This window comes from Indicator indicator, chromosome 35 (genome assembly GCF_027791375.1).
Source record: "Indicator indicator isolate 239-I01 chromosome 35, UM_Iind_1.1, whole genome shotgun sequence".
Classification (NCBI taxonomy): Eukaryota; Metazoa; Chordata; class Aves; order Piciformes; family Indicatoridae; genus Indicator; species Indicator indicator.
In genome coordinates this window covers 4,990,680-5,002,151 of record NC_072044.1, presented here as the reverse complement: position 1 = coordinate 5,002,151, position 11,472 = coordinate 4,990,680, and the positions used below count along the sequence as shown (strand labels likewise).

Sequence of the window (11,472 nt, the reverse complement as noted above, 5' to 3'; positions counted from 1 at the left end):
CCCCCTGGATCTGTCCGTATGTCCCTCCCCGTCCCTCACCCTGGATCTCTCCATGGACTTGCACCATGGATTCTCCTCCCCATGGATCCCTCCCCTGGATTCCTCCTCCCTCAGATCCCTCCTCCCCCCATAGATCCCCCCACCATAGATTCCTTGTCCCACCCCAGGCCCGGCTATGGATTCGCCCCCCAGATCCCTCTCCAATCCCAGGATTCTTCCATGTCTCCTCTCCAGGAATCGCTGTCCTGCACCTTCCCACGACCCCATGGACGCTCTCAAATCCCTCCCGCCCCCCATGGATCCTGCCATGAATCCTCGACATAGATCCCCTGACCCTCCCCAGAGTCCCGTGGATCCCGTCAGACCCCTCCTGTCCCCCATGGATCCCCCTCCATGAATTCTCGACATGGATCGCCCGACCCTCCCCAGTGCCCCGTGGACCCCCTCAGACTCCTCCTGTCCTCCATGGATCCCTCCTCCCACCATGGATCTGCTGCCCCTCCCCCGGCCACCCTCTCTCCACTCTGTCTCCCGAGTCCGCTCCCGACGCCCCTCCCCCCCCCCGGCCCCGCCCTATGCCTGACGCCCCGCCCCCTCACTCCGCTTCCTCGCCCTGGCCCCGCCCCTCCCTCGGCTGCGTCCGCCCCAGCCATGGCGGACCCGGCAATGGACGTGGCCTCTGCTAGCAGCGCGGGCGCGTGGCGGCTGCGGCACCTGCACCTGTCCCTGCGCGTGGCCTTCGCGGCGGCGGGCGCGGGGCGGCTTCACGGGACCGTGCGGCTCGAGCTCTGCTGCGCGCGCGAGGGCGCGGGCCCGCTGCGGCTGGACGCGCACCCGAGCGTGGCCGTGCGCGGGGTCGCGCTCCTCACCAGCCCCGCGGACGGCGCCGGAGACGGCCCCGCCGGCAACCCCCGGCAGCCGCTCGCCTTCGAGAGCCACCCCTTCACCAGCTACGGCAGCGCCCTCCACATCGACCTGCCCCAGCCCCTGCGCGCCGGGCAGCTTCTCACCATCGAGATCGACTATGAGGCGGGAGAGGGGCCCGGGGTGAGCGGGAGGAGGGGCGGAGGGGGCAGGGGAAGTCGGAGGAGGTTGTGGGAGCCGAGGTGGGACGGGGGAGCTGAGTGGACAGGGGGAGTGGAGTCCAGAATGGCTAGCAATAGGACGAGGGGGAATAGTTTGAAGCTGAGGGAAAGCAGGTCTGGGTCTTAGAAGTTCTTCGGTACGAGACTCAGGCTGCCCAGGGAGGCGGTGGATGCCTCCTTCTTGGGGGTGTACAAGGCCAGGCTGGATGAGTTCTTGAGCAGCCGAGTCGAGATGTGAAGTGTCCCTGCCCGTGGCAGGGAGGTTGGAGTAGATGATCTCATGTGATCCCTTCCAACCTGAGCCATTCTAGGATTCTGGGATGAATCTAGGAATAGGGAGGGACAAGGGGGCTGGGGGAGCTGAGGGGAGAAGTGAGTGGAGGGGTCGGGGGAGCTGAGGGGACACTAGGTCTGGGGCAGGCAGAGTCCCCCATGGTGGACACCAGTGAGAAGCCCCTTCCCAGATCCCTCAGCAGAGAGCATACATGGGTGAGGAGCTGAAAACACTCCCCACCCTGGGAGCAACCCCCCACCCTGGGAGCACCCCCCACCTTGAGAACACCCCCCACCCTGGGAACACCCCCCATCTTCGGAACACCCCTCACTCTGGGAAGACCCCTCACCCTGGGAACACCCCCCACCCTGGGAACATCCCCCACCCTGGGAACACTCCTCACCCCATGGTCTCTCCCTTCCCTCCTTCCACCCCCAGGTGTGCTGGCTGGCCCCTGAGCAGACGGCAGGGAAGCAGAAGCCCTACATGTACACACAAGGCCAGGCTGTCCTCAACAGGTCCTTCTTCCCCTGCTTCGATACCCCCTCAGTCAAAAGCACCTATTCAGCCACGGTGAAGGTAAGCAGTGCCCCTGGGAAGCTGCCACCTGCCTCTCAGGCCACACCACAGCCCTGGGGCATCACCTCAGTGACACTGCTGGCGCCCTGGTGCAGCACAGCACACAGAGGTGATGCTTTCACACTGGCTTCAAATCATCCACCAGAGTCCCCAGCAGAGAAGACACTGAGAGAGAACTCAGTCATACTCCTGCTTTTCTCTAGATGAATACCAGCACACCCCAGGGGTCCTCCTGCTGCTCCCCAGCTGTGTGTGGTGCTGGGCACGGTGCTGTGCAGTGGCTTGCGAGCAGCTGCCTTTGCTGGCCGTCAGCCTGCTGAAAGCTCTTCTCTCCCAGGGGAAATGGCCAAAGTACCCTGAGTGTCAGCTGTTGGGATGCACTGGGTGCTTAAGCCTCTCTGCTCTCCTTGTGCTGCTGTGTTTGAGAATTCCTGTAATTAGCACAGAATAATTCCTCTAATTACCACACAAACCCCTGGGTTTGCCCTGTGGCAGCCTGAGGGTAGTGGGATGTCTGCTCATAGTGTGTGTAGCAGCAGGAGGGGGACTGACATAAGCTGAGTTTGGGGGACACAGCTGGAGGAGGAAGGTGATGCTGGGCCACACTGAATCCTGATGGTGGTGCCAGGGCTGCTGGGCTTCCATGATGGAGGAATCAGCCACTGGTCCCCAGGTTTACTACAAAAATGGGACTAAATAATCCAAATTCCCTGCTTGCAAGAGGGTGGTCATGTGGTGACACCAGTGCAGGGCTGCCCTGGCATGCTGGCTGGCCATGGGCAAGGGAAGCTGCTTATCAATGTGACACTAGTGATGGCACACAGTGGCATCAGCTGGTGATGCCAGAATTGATTTTTTTTTTTGCCTCTTGCTATGATTTCCACCCATAAAGCTTTGGCAGCATCCCCTCAGCAGGTGAGTGCAGGGCTTGGCTGTCACAGAGCCTCAGTGTGATGCTCTGCACTGGGAAAGCCCCATCCTGGGTGGCTCTGCCAGGACCTGCAGAAGGACAGAGACCAGATCAGTCTGCCAGGGCTCAGCCCAGGCCACTGCATCAGCCATGGGTTCTGCTTTGGCCTGAGAACAGGAAGTACAAGTTGTTGGGTAAGGAGTGGGAAGGGAGCTGGGTCTGAGGGATCTGCATCCTTTGCCCTTTCAGCACCTGCAGCTCCAGCACTTTTTTATCTTGCTGGCACCTTGCAGGGCTGCTCCAAGTGTCCTGGTGCTGCACTCAGTGTGTGTTTGGGCCCCAGTGCCAAGTGATGCTGTTGCAGGGAGGCAGTTGTGATCCCCAGTTGGGGTTCAGGATGCTACTGCTCTGCACCCCAAAACCTGCAGTGCAGTGTGCTGGACACATCAGCCATGAGAGAGTCCCCTCGCTCTGTACCTCTTGGATCTGATGGATGTGTTCCTCTCTGTGCCCAGGTCCCTGAGGGCTTCACAGCTGTGATGAGTGCCACGAGCTGGGAGAAGCAGAAGGACAACACCTTTGTCTTCAAGATGTCCCAGCCCATCCCCTCCTACCTGATTGCTCTGGCTGTTGGGGACATTGTGTCTGCTGAAGTTGGCCCAAGGTAAGTGGCTCTGGAGGAGACCCAAGAATTAAGTCCTGGCTGTGGGAGCTGCATGGTGAAGCTGCTGTGCCATGCTGTCCCATGCCCTGCTGGCTGGTGGCAGCTGCCTGCTGCCTGTCCCCACACTGCTGGGCTCTGGAGAGCAGGGCAGGCTTGGAGGCAGGACCTGGTCAGCCTGCACTTGCCATGCCTGTGGTGCTGCCTCACCAGTCCACAGTCTCCCCTGGGTGAGGGGAATCTTGCTCTTGAGATCCAGGAGGAGCCTCTGTGCCAGTCCCCTTGCCTCAGGGTGTCCCTAGCTCTGCCCCTTTCACCCCTGATCACCCAGGGTCCCACATCTCTTCTCAAGCCTGGGGGTTGGTTTGGGTTTGCAGCTGTCCCAGTAGCTACATAAAAGCCCTTTGACATTCAGAGGAGGGAAGCAAGGGCAGCAGTGTGCACTATCAGTCAGTCTCATCAGCTTCCTTTATCAGCAGCCTTTTATTTTGCTGTGGGATAAACACTGCAGTTTTTCCCTGATGAAGCAATAGGGTAAAAGTCTGCCAGTGGTTAAAACTTCCTCTTGCACTCTCTTGGCCAGGAGCCGTGTCTGGGCTGAGCCCTGCCTGATCGAGGCGGCCAAGAAGGAGTATGACGGAGTCATTGAGGAGTTCCTGGTGGTTGGAGAGAAGCTCTTTGGACCTTATGTCTGGGGCAGGTACAGCGTCCTGTTCCCAAAGGGCTTTGTTCCCTGGGGATCATCCCTCTGTGCCCAGCCCTGCTGGCAGGAGGGGGTGGGTCTGAGGTACAGCCTCCTGTTCCCGAAGGGCTTTGTGCCCTGGGGATCATCCCTCTGTGCCCAGCCCTGCTGGCAGGGGGAGGTGTGTCTGCCCCATGCCACCCTCTCTGCCCATCAGGTATGACATCCTCTTCATGCCACCCTCCTTCCCCTTCGGGGGGATGGAGAACCCTTGCCTCACCTTCCTGACGCCCTGCCTGCTGGCCGGGGACCGCTCGCTGGTGGACGTCGTCATCCACGAGATCTCCCACAGCTGGTTTGGCAACCTGGTCACCAATGCCACCTGGGGAGAGTTCTGGCTGAACGAAGGCTTCACCATGTACGCCCAGCGCCGCATTTCCACCCAGGTCTATGGTGCGTGGCCTTGCCAGGCCGAGGCTGTGCCGTGGCAGGCAGGAGCTGCGTGGGGCTGAGCTGTGTGCTGCAGCCTGTGCTGCGTCTCGGAGCGGCTGAAGGGCAGCAGCCTGCACCACCCTGGGGCTTTCCTCTTAGAAACAGAACCAACTTTGCTCTGGGGAGGTGCATGGAGCTCCCACAGCCCTGTGCCAGGAAGGTGGGCACAGTGACCTTGTCTGGCCTCACCTCACAGGCTGAGGGAGCTGGGGGTGTTCAGCCTGGAGAAGAGAAGGCTCCGGGGAGACCTGAGTGCAGCCTTCCAGTATCTGAAGGGGCTACAAGAAGGCTGCAGGGGGACTGTTTGCAAAGGCCTGCAGGGACAGGACGAGAGGCAATGGCTTCAAACTAGAGCAGAGCAGATTTAGATTGGATGTTAGGAACAAGTTCTGCACCAGGAGGCTGCTGGAACACTGCAACAGGTTGCCCAGGGAGGTGGTTTGGGTCCATCCCTGGAGATATTGAAGGTGAGGCTGGACAGGGCTCTGGGCAACCTGAGCTAGTGGAGGATGTCCCTGCTGAGTGCAGGGGGTTGGACTGGATGAGCTCTGGAGGTCCCTTCCAACTCAGAGCATTCTGTGATTCTCTTACCCCAACAGCTCCCTCGGGGAGCTGATCACATCCACCCTGTGTGCCAGTGACATGGTCACATCTGGCAGCTCAGGCACTCCCAGTGCTGTTTGCTGCATCCAGGTGGATTAGAAGGGCTCCAAAACTCCCTTGCTGCCCAGAGGCTGTGTCCCTGTGCTGCTCTGCAGCTCCCAGGGCCTTCTGGATCCCTTTCCTGCCCCCCCAGCTCACAGGACAAGGCTGTTCCCCTCCTGTTGTGCTGGGAGCGTGCAGGGTGCTGTCTGGGGTCTCCAAACACCTCCTGCTTGTCCCTGCCAGGCTCAGCCTACACCTGCCTGGAGGCTGCGACGGGCAGGGCCCTCCTGCGCCAGCACATGGACAGCACCGGGGAGCAGCATCCCCTGAACAGGCTGCGGGTGGTCATCGAGCCAGGTCCGAGCCCTGCCCCTGGCCTGCAGCCAGCCCGGGAGTGGTGACAGGAGAGGCGTGGGGCCGGGGGGCGGTCCTGATGCTTGGGGGAGGGTCCTGCTGCTGGGGGAGGGTCCTGCTGCTGGGGGGGGGGTCCTACTGCCATAGGAGGGGGTCCTGCTGCTGGGGGGTGGGGGGTCCTGCTGCTGCTTTGGGGGAGGAGTCCTATTGCTGGGGGGAGTCCTGCTGCTGTTGGGGGAGGGTCCTGCAGCTATGGGGGGAGTCCTGATGCTGGGGGAGGGTCCTGCTGCTATGGGGGGAGTCCTGATGCTGGGGGAGGGTCCTGTTGCTCTGGGGGGAGAGTCCTGCTGCTATGGGGCAAGTCCTGATGTTGGGGGGGAGGGTGTCCTGCTGCTATGGGGGTGTGTCCTGCTGCTATAGGAGGGGGTCCTGCTGCTGCTTTGGGGGAGGGTCCTGCTGCTATGGAGGGGTGTCATGCTGCTGGGGGGGGGTCCAGCTGCCGGGGTGTTTCATGGCCTATAATAAGCCTGGTGCTGCCAGAGTGGTGATGGCTCCAGGAGGGATGTGAGTGGCTGGCACAGGAGGTGGCAGTGGCAGGCGTGAGAGCTGTGCTGTTCTGCAGAGGGGGAGGTGACTGCTGCTGGTTTGCTCCTGCAGGGGTCAATCCAGATGACACATACAATGAGACCCCCTACGAGAAGGGTTACTGCTTTGTGAGCTACCTGGCTCACCTCGTGGGGGACCAGAGCAAGTTCGATGCCTTCCTCCAGGTCAGTCTGAGGAGGAACCAGAGGGAGCTGTGGGAAACCTCACACTGTGAGCCAGAGCACAGCAGGATGCTGGGGAGGGTGGGCTGAGCAGGAGAGGAGAGGAGGAACCAGAGATGTTCACAGGGGCAATGAGGTGAGGGCAGAGCTGGGCCCTGTGCTGGCAGCAGGTGGTAGCAATGCTCAGAGGTGTCCCGAGGGATGCAGGGGACTGGGCAGCCCTGAAGGGGGGGAACTGAGGTAGTGTGGGCTTGGCAGTGCTAAACCCCCAGGAGGTAGAGCATGGGGGTGCTGGGCAGCATGGCTGGGGTGGCACTTGTGGCACTGAGTCCTGACCCTCCCCACAGGCCTATGTGAACCGCTTCAAGTTCCAGAGCATCACAGCAGATGACACCCTTGGGTTCTTCCTGGAGTACTTCCCAGAGCTGAAGGAGAAAGGGGTGGACTCCATCCCAGGTCAGCAAACACTCTCCTGGCCAGGACACCAGGGTGCCCCTTTGCCAACCAGCACCTAGCAGGCATTGGAGCTGTTCTGTGTCCCCTGCACATCCTGAGGCTGCTGCTGCTCCTTGGCCTCTGCTCTGCAGGAGGAGGCTCAGTGTTGGCCAGCCCAGGGTCAGGCACTAGCTGAGGTGTGGGCTTGCACCAGCTCAGCCCAACTCCCCTACACACCCCCAGTCCCTGCTCTGCACTCAGGTGGTGCTGTCCATGGGATTCCTGATGGAGAGCTGAGCCCAGAGAGTCTCTGGCACCAGTGTGGCAGCCTTTGCCAGCACTGGCTCAACCAGTGCCCCAGGCTCAGCCCAGCCTTGCTGCAGAGGAGATCCAGGCTTGGCAGGAGCTTTGCAGGCTAGGCCTGGCTCATCTCCCAGGCAGGGTGTGGCTGTTCCCACACCAGCCCATGCTGAGCCCAGGGTGGCTCAGTAACCTCACCCTGTCGGTCCTGCTTGTCACCATCTCTGGTGAGCAGGTTTGCTGGTGCTGGGGGTGCCCTCAGAAGGCAGTGGGATGTGTGGGCAGCAGCTCCCACCCTGGGCTTCACAAACCCAGCCCCAGCTCTCCTCCCTTCCTGGCTGCAGGCCTGGAGTTTGACCGCTGGCTGAACACCCCGGGCTGGCCACCCTTCCTGCCTGACCTCTCACCAGGGGAGCAGCTGATGAGGCCAGCAGAGGAGCTGGCTGAGCTCTGGGCAGCTGATGGCTTGAACATGGAGGCAATTGAGGCTGTGGACATCACGGCCTGGAGGACATACCAGCTGGTCTACTTCCTAGATAAGGTCCTGCAGAAATCCCCCCTGCCGGAAGGTGAGAGCCAGAAGAGACACAGGGTGATGTGTCCTGGTCCAGGTTGGCCAAGGGACATGAGGACACCTCAGGGGGAGTCCTATCTCTGCTGCAGTCCAGCAGTATGGTTCCTGGGGTCTGGGAAGCCTTCCTCAGTGTGGTGGGGGGCAGAGAGCCTGGGGAAGTGTGTCCCTAGAGATGTGGGGACACCTGCAGTGACAGGAGGCATCCTGCTGTCCCCAGGCTGGCTCAGCTGGGCTGTCATCTCCCTGTGTCACCTCTCCTTGCACCCCTTGCTGAGGGACTTCCCCACCCTTTGTGCTGCCATCCCAAGCCCCCAGGCTTGTGGCTCTGCAGGGCTGCCCAGCACCAGGAGCCCCAACACAGGCACCCTGGGCTGCTCCCAGGGCTGGGGGTGCTGGGAGGGTCCAGGCTGGCCCAAGGCTGCGAGGAGCCCGGAGGATTTGTAGCACAGCCAGGGTGAGCTCAGAGGGTCCCCTGGGAGCAGGGGCTGGGAGCTGGATGGTGATGATCCTCTCCCAGGCAACGTGGAGAGGCTGAGCAAGATGTACCCAAAGATCTCCAAGTCCCAGAACGCTGAGCTGAGACTCCGCTGGTGCCAGATCGTCCTCAAGAACAACCTCGAGGCTGAGTACAGCAAGGTCAAGGACTTCCTCCACAGCCAGGTTTGTCCCTGGGCAGGGCTGGCTGTGCCTGGCAGTGGGGAGAGACAGGCACAGGACCTTCCATGCCAAAGGGCCAGGGGTTGGCTCTTGATAGAGTCACAGAATGGTTCGGGCTGGGAGGGGCTCTCAGGGATGATCTAATCCAACCTGCCTGCTGTGGGCAGGGGCAACTTCCCCTAGATCAGGTTGCTCAGAGCTCCTTCCAGCCTGACCTTGAACCCTAACCCTCCAGGTATGGAGCCTCCACAGCTTTCCTAGGCAACCTGTGCCAGTGCCCTCATTGTACAACGTTTCTTCCTTATCTCTTGTAAGCTGTTAGGCACTGAAAGGCCACAGCAAGCTCTCCCTGGAGCCTTCTCCAGGCTGAACAGTCTCAACCCTGTCAGCTTCTCTCCACAGCAGAGGGGTTCCAGCCCTCTGAGCATGTCCCTGGCCTCCTCTGGACCTGCTCCAACAGGTCCATGTCTTTCTTGTGCTGGGGAGTCCAGAACTGGACCAAATAGTCCAGAGGGGAGAGCCTCACTGGGGCACAGCAGTGGGGCAGGATCCCCACTGATCCCCTGGGGATCAGCCCAGGCCAGGCTGGGGCTGGGCTGGGCTGGCAGTACTCAGTGCCAGCTCATGTCCAGCTTTGCACCCTCAGCACCCCCAAGTCCATCTCCACAGGGCTGCTCTCCTTCCCTCTCTCCTCTCTCTCTCCCTCCCTCCCTTCTACCCTCTCTACCCCCCAGCCTGTAGAGTAAGAGTTGCCCTGCTGTAGGTGCAGGCCCTTCTCTTGGCCCTGTTGAGCCCTCCTGAGCTTCTCCTGGGTCCACTCCTTCTCCAGGGTCAAGGCTTTCTCTCCAGGTGCCGCAGTGCCAAGGGCTGCCCATGGTGGCATTTTCCACCCTGTCCTCTTCCTCTGTTCTCTTTCCCTAGCCAAGAGCAGGGCAATACTGGAGGTGTTTGTGCCCTGGGGTGGGTGTGGGGCTTCTGGGGCTTCACCCCCACTGGAGCTGGGGTGTCACTCCCTGCTGTGTCTCTGCAGGGGAAGCAGAAGTACACCCTGCCCCTCTACCGTGCCATGTGGGGTGGCTCGGAGTCAGCTCGGGCCCTGGCCATGGAGACCTTCTCTGCTACAGCCTCCCAGCTCCACATCAACGTCCAGAACTATGTCAAGAAGATCCTGGGCTTGGAGGTGGCAGGGGATTAGTGCATCCTGGGCCCTGCTCCCCTGCAGGCTTTGCCTCTGCCAGGACCTCACAGCTCTCTCCCTGGCTGCACATTTCCTTATTAAAATCTGTGGTATTTTTCCTCTTGTGCTTTTCCTGATCTCAGAAGCCCCTGGGCAGCCTTGGAGTGCTCCTGCTTCCAGGAGGGGACCCAACCAGCCCTGGGTTGCTTCTGAGGTCACTCCAGGAGGCTTCTCCTGATGTTGGCACAGGAGGGATGTGCCTGCAGCAGCTCAGGGAGGCTGTGGTCCTTGTTGGGTTCCTGCCAAGCTGTCACAGGTCCCAGATGGCAGCAGGGATAGTGATCTGCCTTGGGAGGGGGCTGCTGCTGTCTGCAGTAGGAGGCCCTGACCCTTCAGCCTTTGTGGTGGGACTGGAGTGGCAAAACTGGGACCTCTTTGCTTCAGGGCCCCTGGGCGCTGAAGAAGGCAAAGGATGAGTTGGGGATTGCTTCTCCTCCTCCCTCTTCACACCCCAAGGCATCTCACCCCCATCATTGTGCTGGGGCTCACCCTGGGGTCAGGGAAAGGGTTGCTCCTGCTCCCCCTTGGCAGCCTCTCTGCTGGAGGAGGGACAGTGCTCTGCAGAGGGACAGTGCTCTGCAGGCAGCACACCAGCCCCCCCCCAGAGAGCAGCCACCCTCTGGGCCCCTCTGCCTATCCCAGCTCTGGGCAAGCAGCAGGGGAAGGCTCCTGGTGCCTGGGGGGATCAGCCCAGCAAGGAGCAGCTGGCTGGGGCTAAGGCCACCCCCTGATCCTGGACCTAGCACACGGAGTGACAGCAGCAGGTTCCTGACCAGCACCATCATGGATGGGGGGAAGGTCTCTGTCCCCTGCACAGCCTGAGGGGCTTTTAGCTGGAGGTCTTCCATCAGGAAATGGAGGCCCTGCCCCAGGCAGCCAGCAGCACAGGCCCAGCCAGGCAGGGACTTACTGAGCCATGCTCTTCACACTTGGCTGGGATAAATCCTGCTGGAGTGTGGACAATGCTGCAAGTAGAGCATGACTTGAGGGCTGTGAGGAGCCAGCATGGCCTACATAGGGCAGGGCCTGTGGGAACGAGACCAAGGCAGGGAGCCAGGGCTCCTGCTTCCTCAGTAAATACAGAGGATGAGCAGAGCCCCAGAACTCCAGAACAAACCTGCCCCAGGGCTGCAGTGACACCAGCTGTGGGATCCTGCTGGCCATGCCCTCACCAGGGTGCAGTGAGGAGGACACCACAGGACCTGACTGTTCAGCTACCCCCATGGTGTGTGCTGGCCTCAGGACCCATCCTGCTGCAGCTCCTCCAGCACCTGCTGCTCCCAGCACACCTCTCATCCTGAGATGCCTCCAAAACCCAAGGGTGCCGCATGGTGAGACCACCCCTCTGGGCCATGCCCCTGCCTGACCCGTGGGAGGTTGGTCCTTTCCCTCCTCACAGCCCCAGCACTGCCCTTGCCTTCTCCTGAGACCCAGCCCAGCGCCCCCAGGGTCAATCGGAGGAGCCTGCCGCAGCCCTCGCTGTGCTCCCAGGGGCAGAGGGGACAGCTCAGGCCCACGGGGCAGGTCCCTGGCTCTGCTCTCAGAGGGGTGCATGGTGCTGGCATCATGCACAAGGACAGACAAGGACATAACAGCACCTTGGGACAGTGGTGTTCAGACTGAGGCAACACAACTCTGGCTGGGCACTGCAGTCACCAGAGCTGGGACTAAGCCAAAGCCACCTGCAAAGCAAAGGTTCCTGCAGTGCCCCAGCTCAGAGGGGGCAGAGGCTGCACTTTTCCTTGCAGTCACCAAACCCGAAAGGGTTTGAGATGCTGAATCAGTGGGGCTGGTTCTGGCAGGGTGGAAACCAGCCTGTC

General features: G+C 61.2%; 1 protein-coding gene across 1 annotated transcript; it reads left to right on the top strand.

Annotated features, from left to right (window-relative positions):
* Positions 1–651: 651 nt before the first annotated feature.
* RNPEP (arginyl aminopeptidase) lies at positions 652–9,610 on the top strand. Its single transcript, XM_054395791.1, has 11 exons — positions 652–1,047; positions 1,798–1,938; positions 3,364–3,512; positions 4,093–4,209; positions 4,409–4,644; positions 5,572–5,685; positions 6,340–6,452; positions 6,797–6,905; positions 7,529–7,753; positions 8,276–8,418; positions 9,446–9,610. Exons 1-11 carry the CDS (start codon positions 652–654, stop codon positions 9,608–9,610), a joined length of 1,908 nt encoding a protein of 635 aa, XP_054251766.1.
* Positions 9,611–11,472: the final 1,862 nt, after the last annotated feature.

Bases quoted from the DNA above. Each gene is read 5' to 3' on its own strand.
- RNPEP (XM_054395791.1), top strand. From the start codon at position 652: ATGGCGGACCCGGCAATGGACGTGGCCTCTGCTAGCAGCGCGGGCGCG. The intron at 5,686-6,339 runs GTCCGAGCCCTG...TTGCTCCTGCAG, and splicing joins GCGGGTGGTCATCGAGCCAG to GGGTCAATCCAGATGACACA. The intron at 6,453-6,796 runs GTCAGTCTGAGG...CCCTCCCCACAG, and splicing joins AGTTCGATGCCTTCCTCCAG to GCCTATGTGAACCGCTTCAA.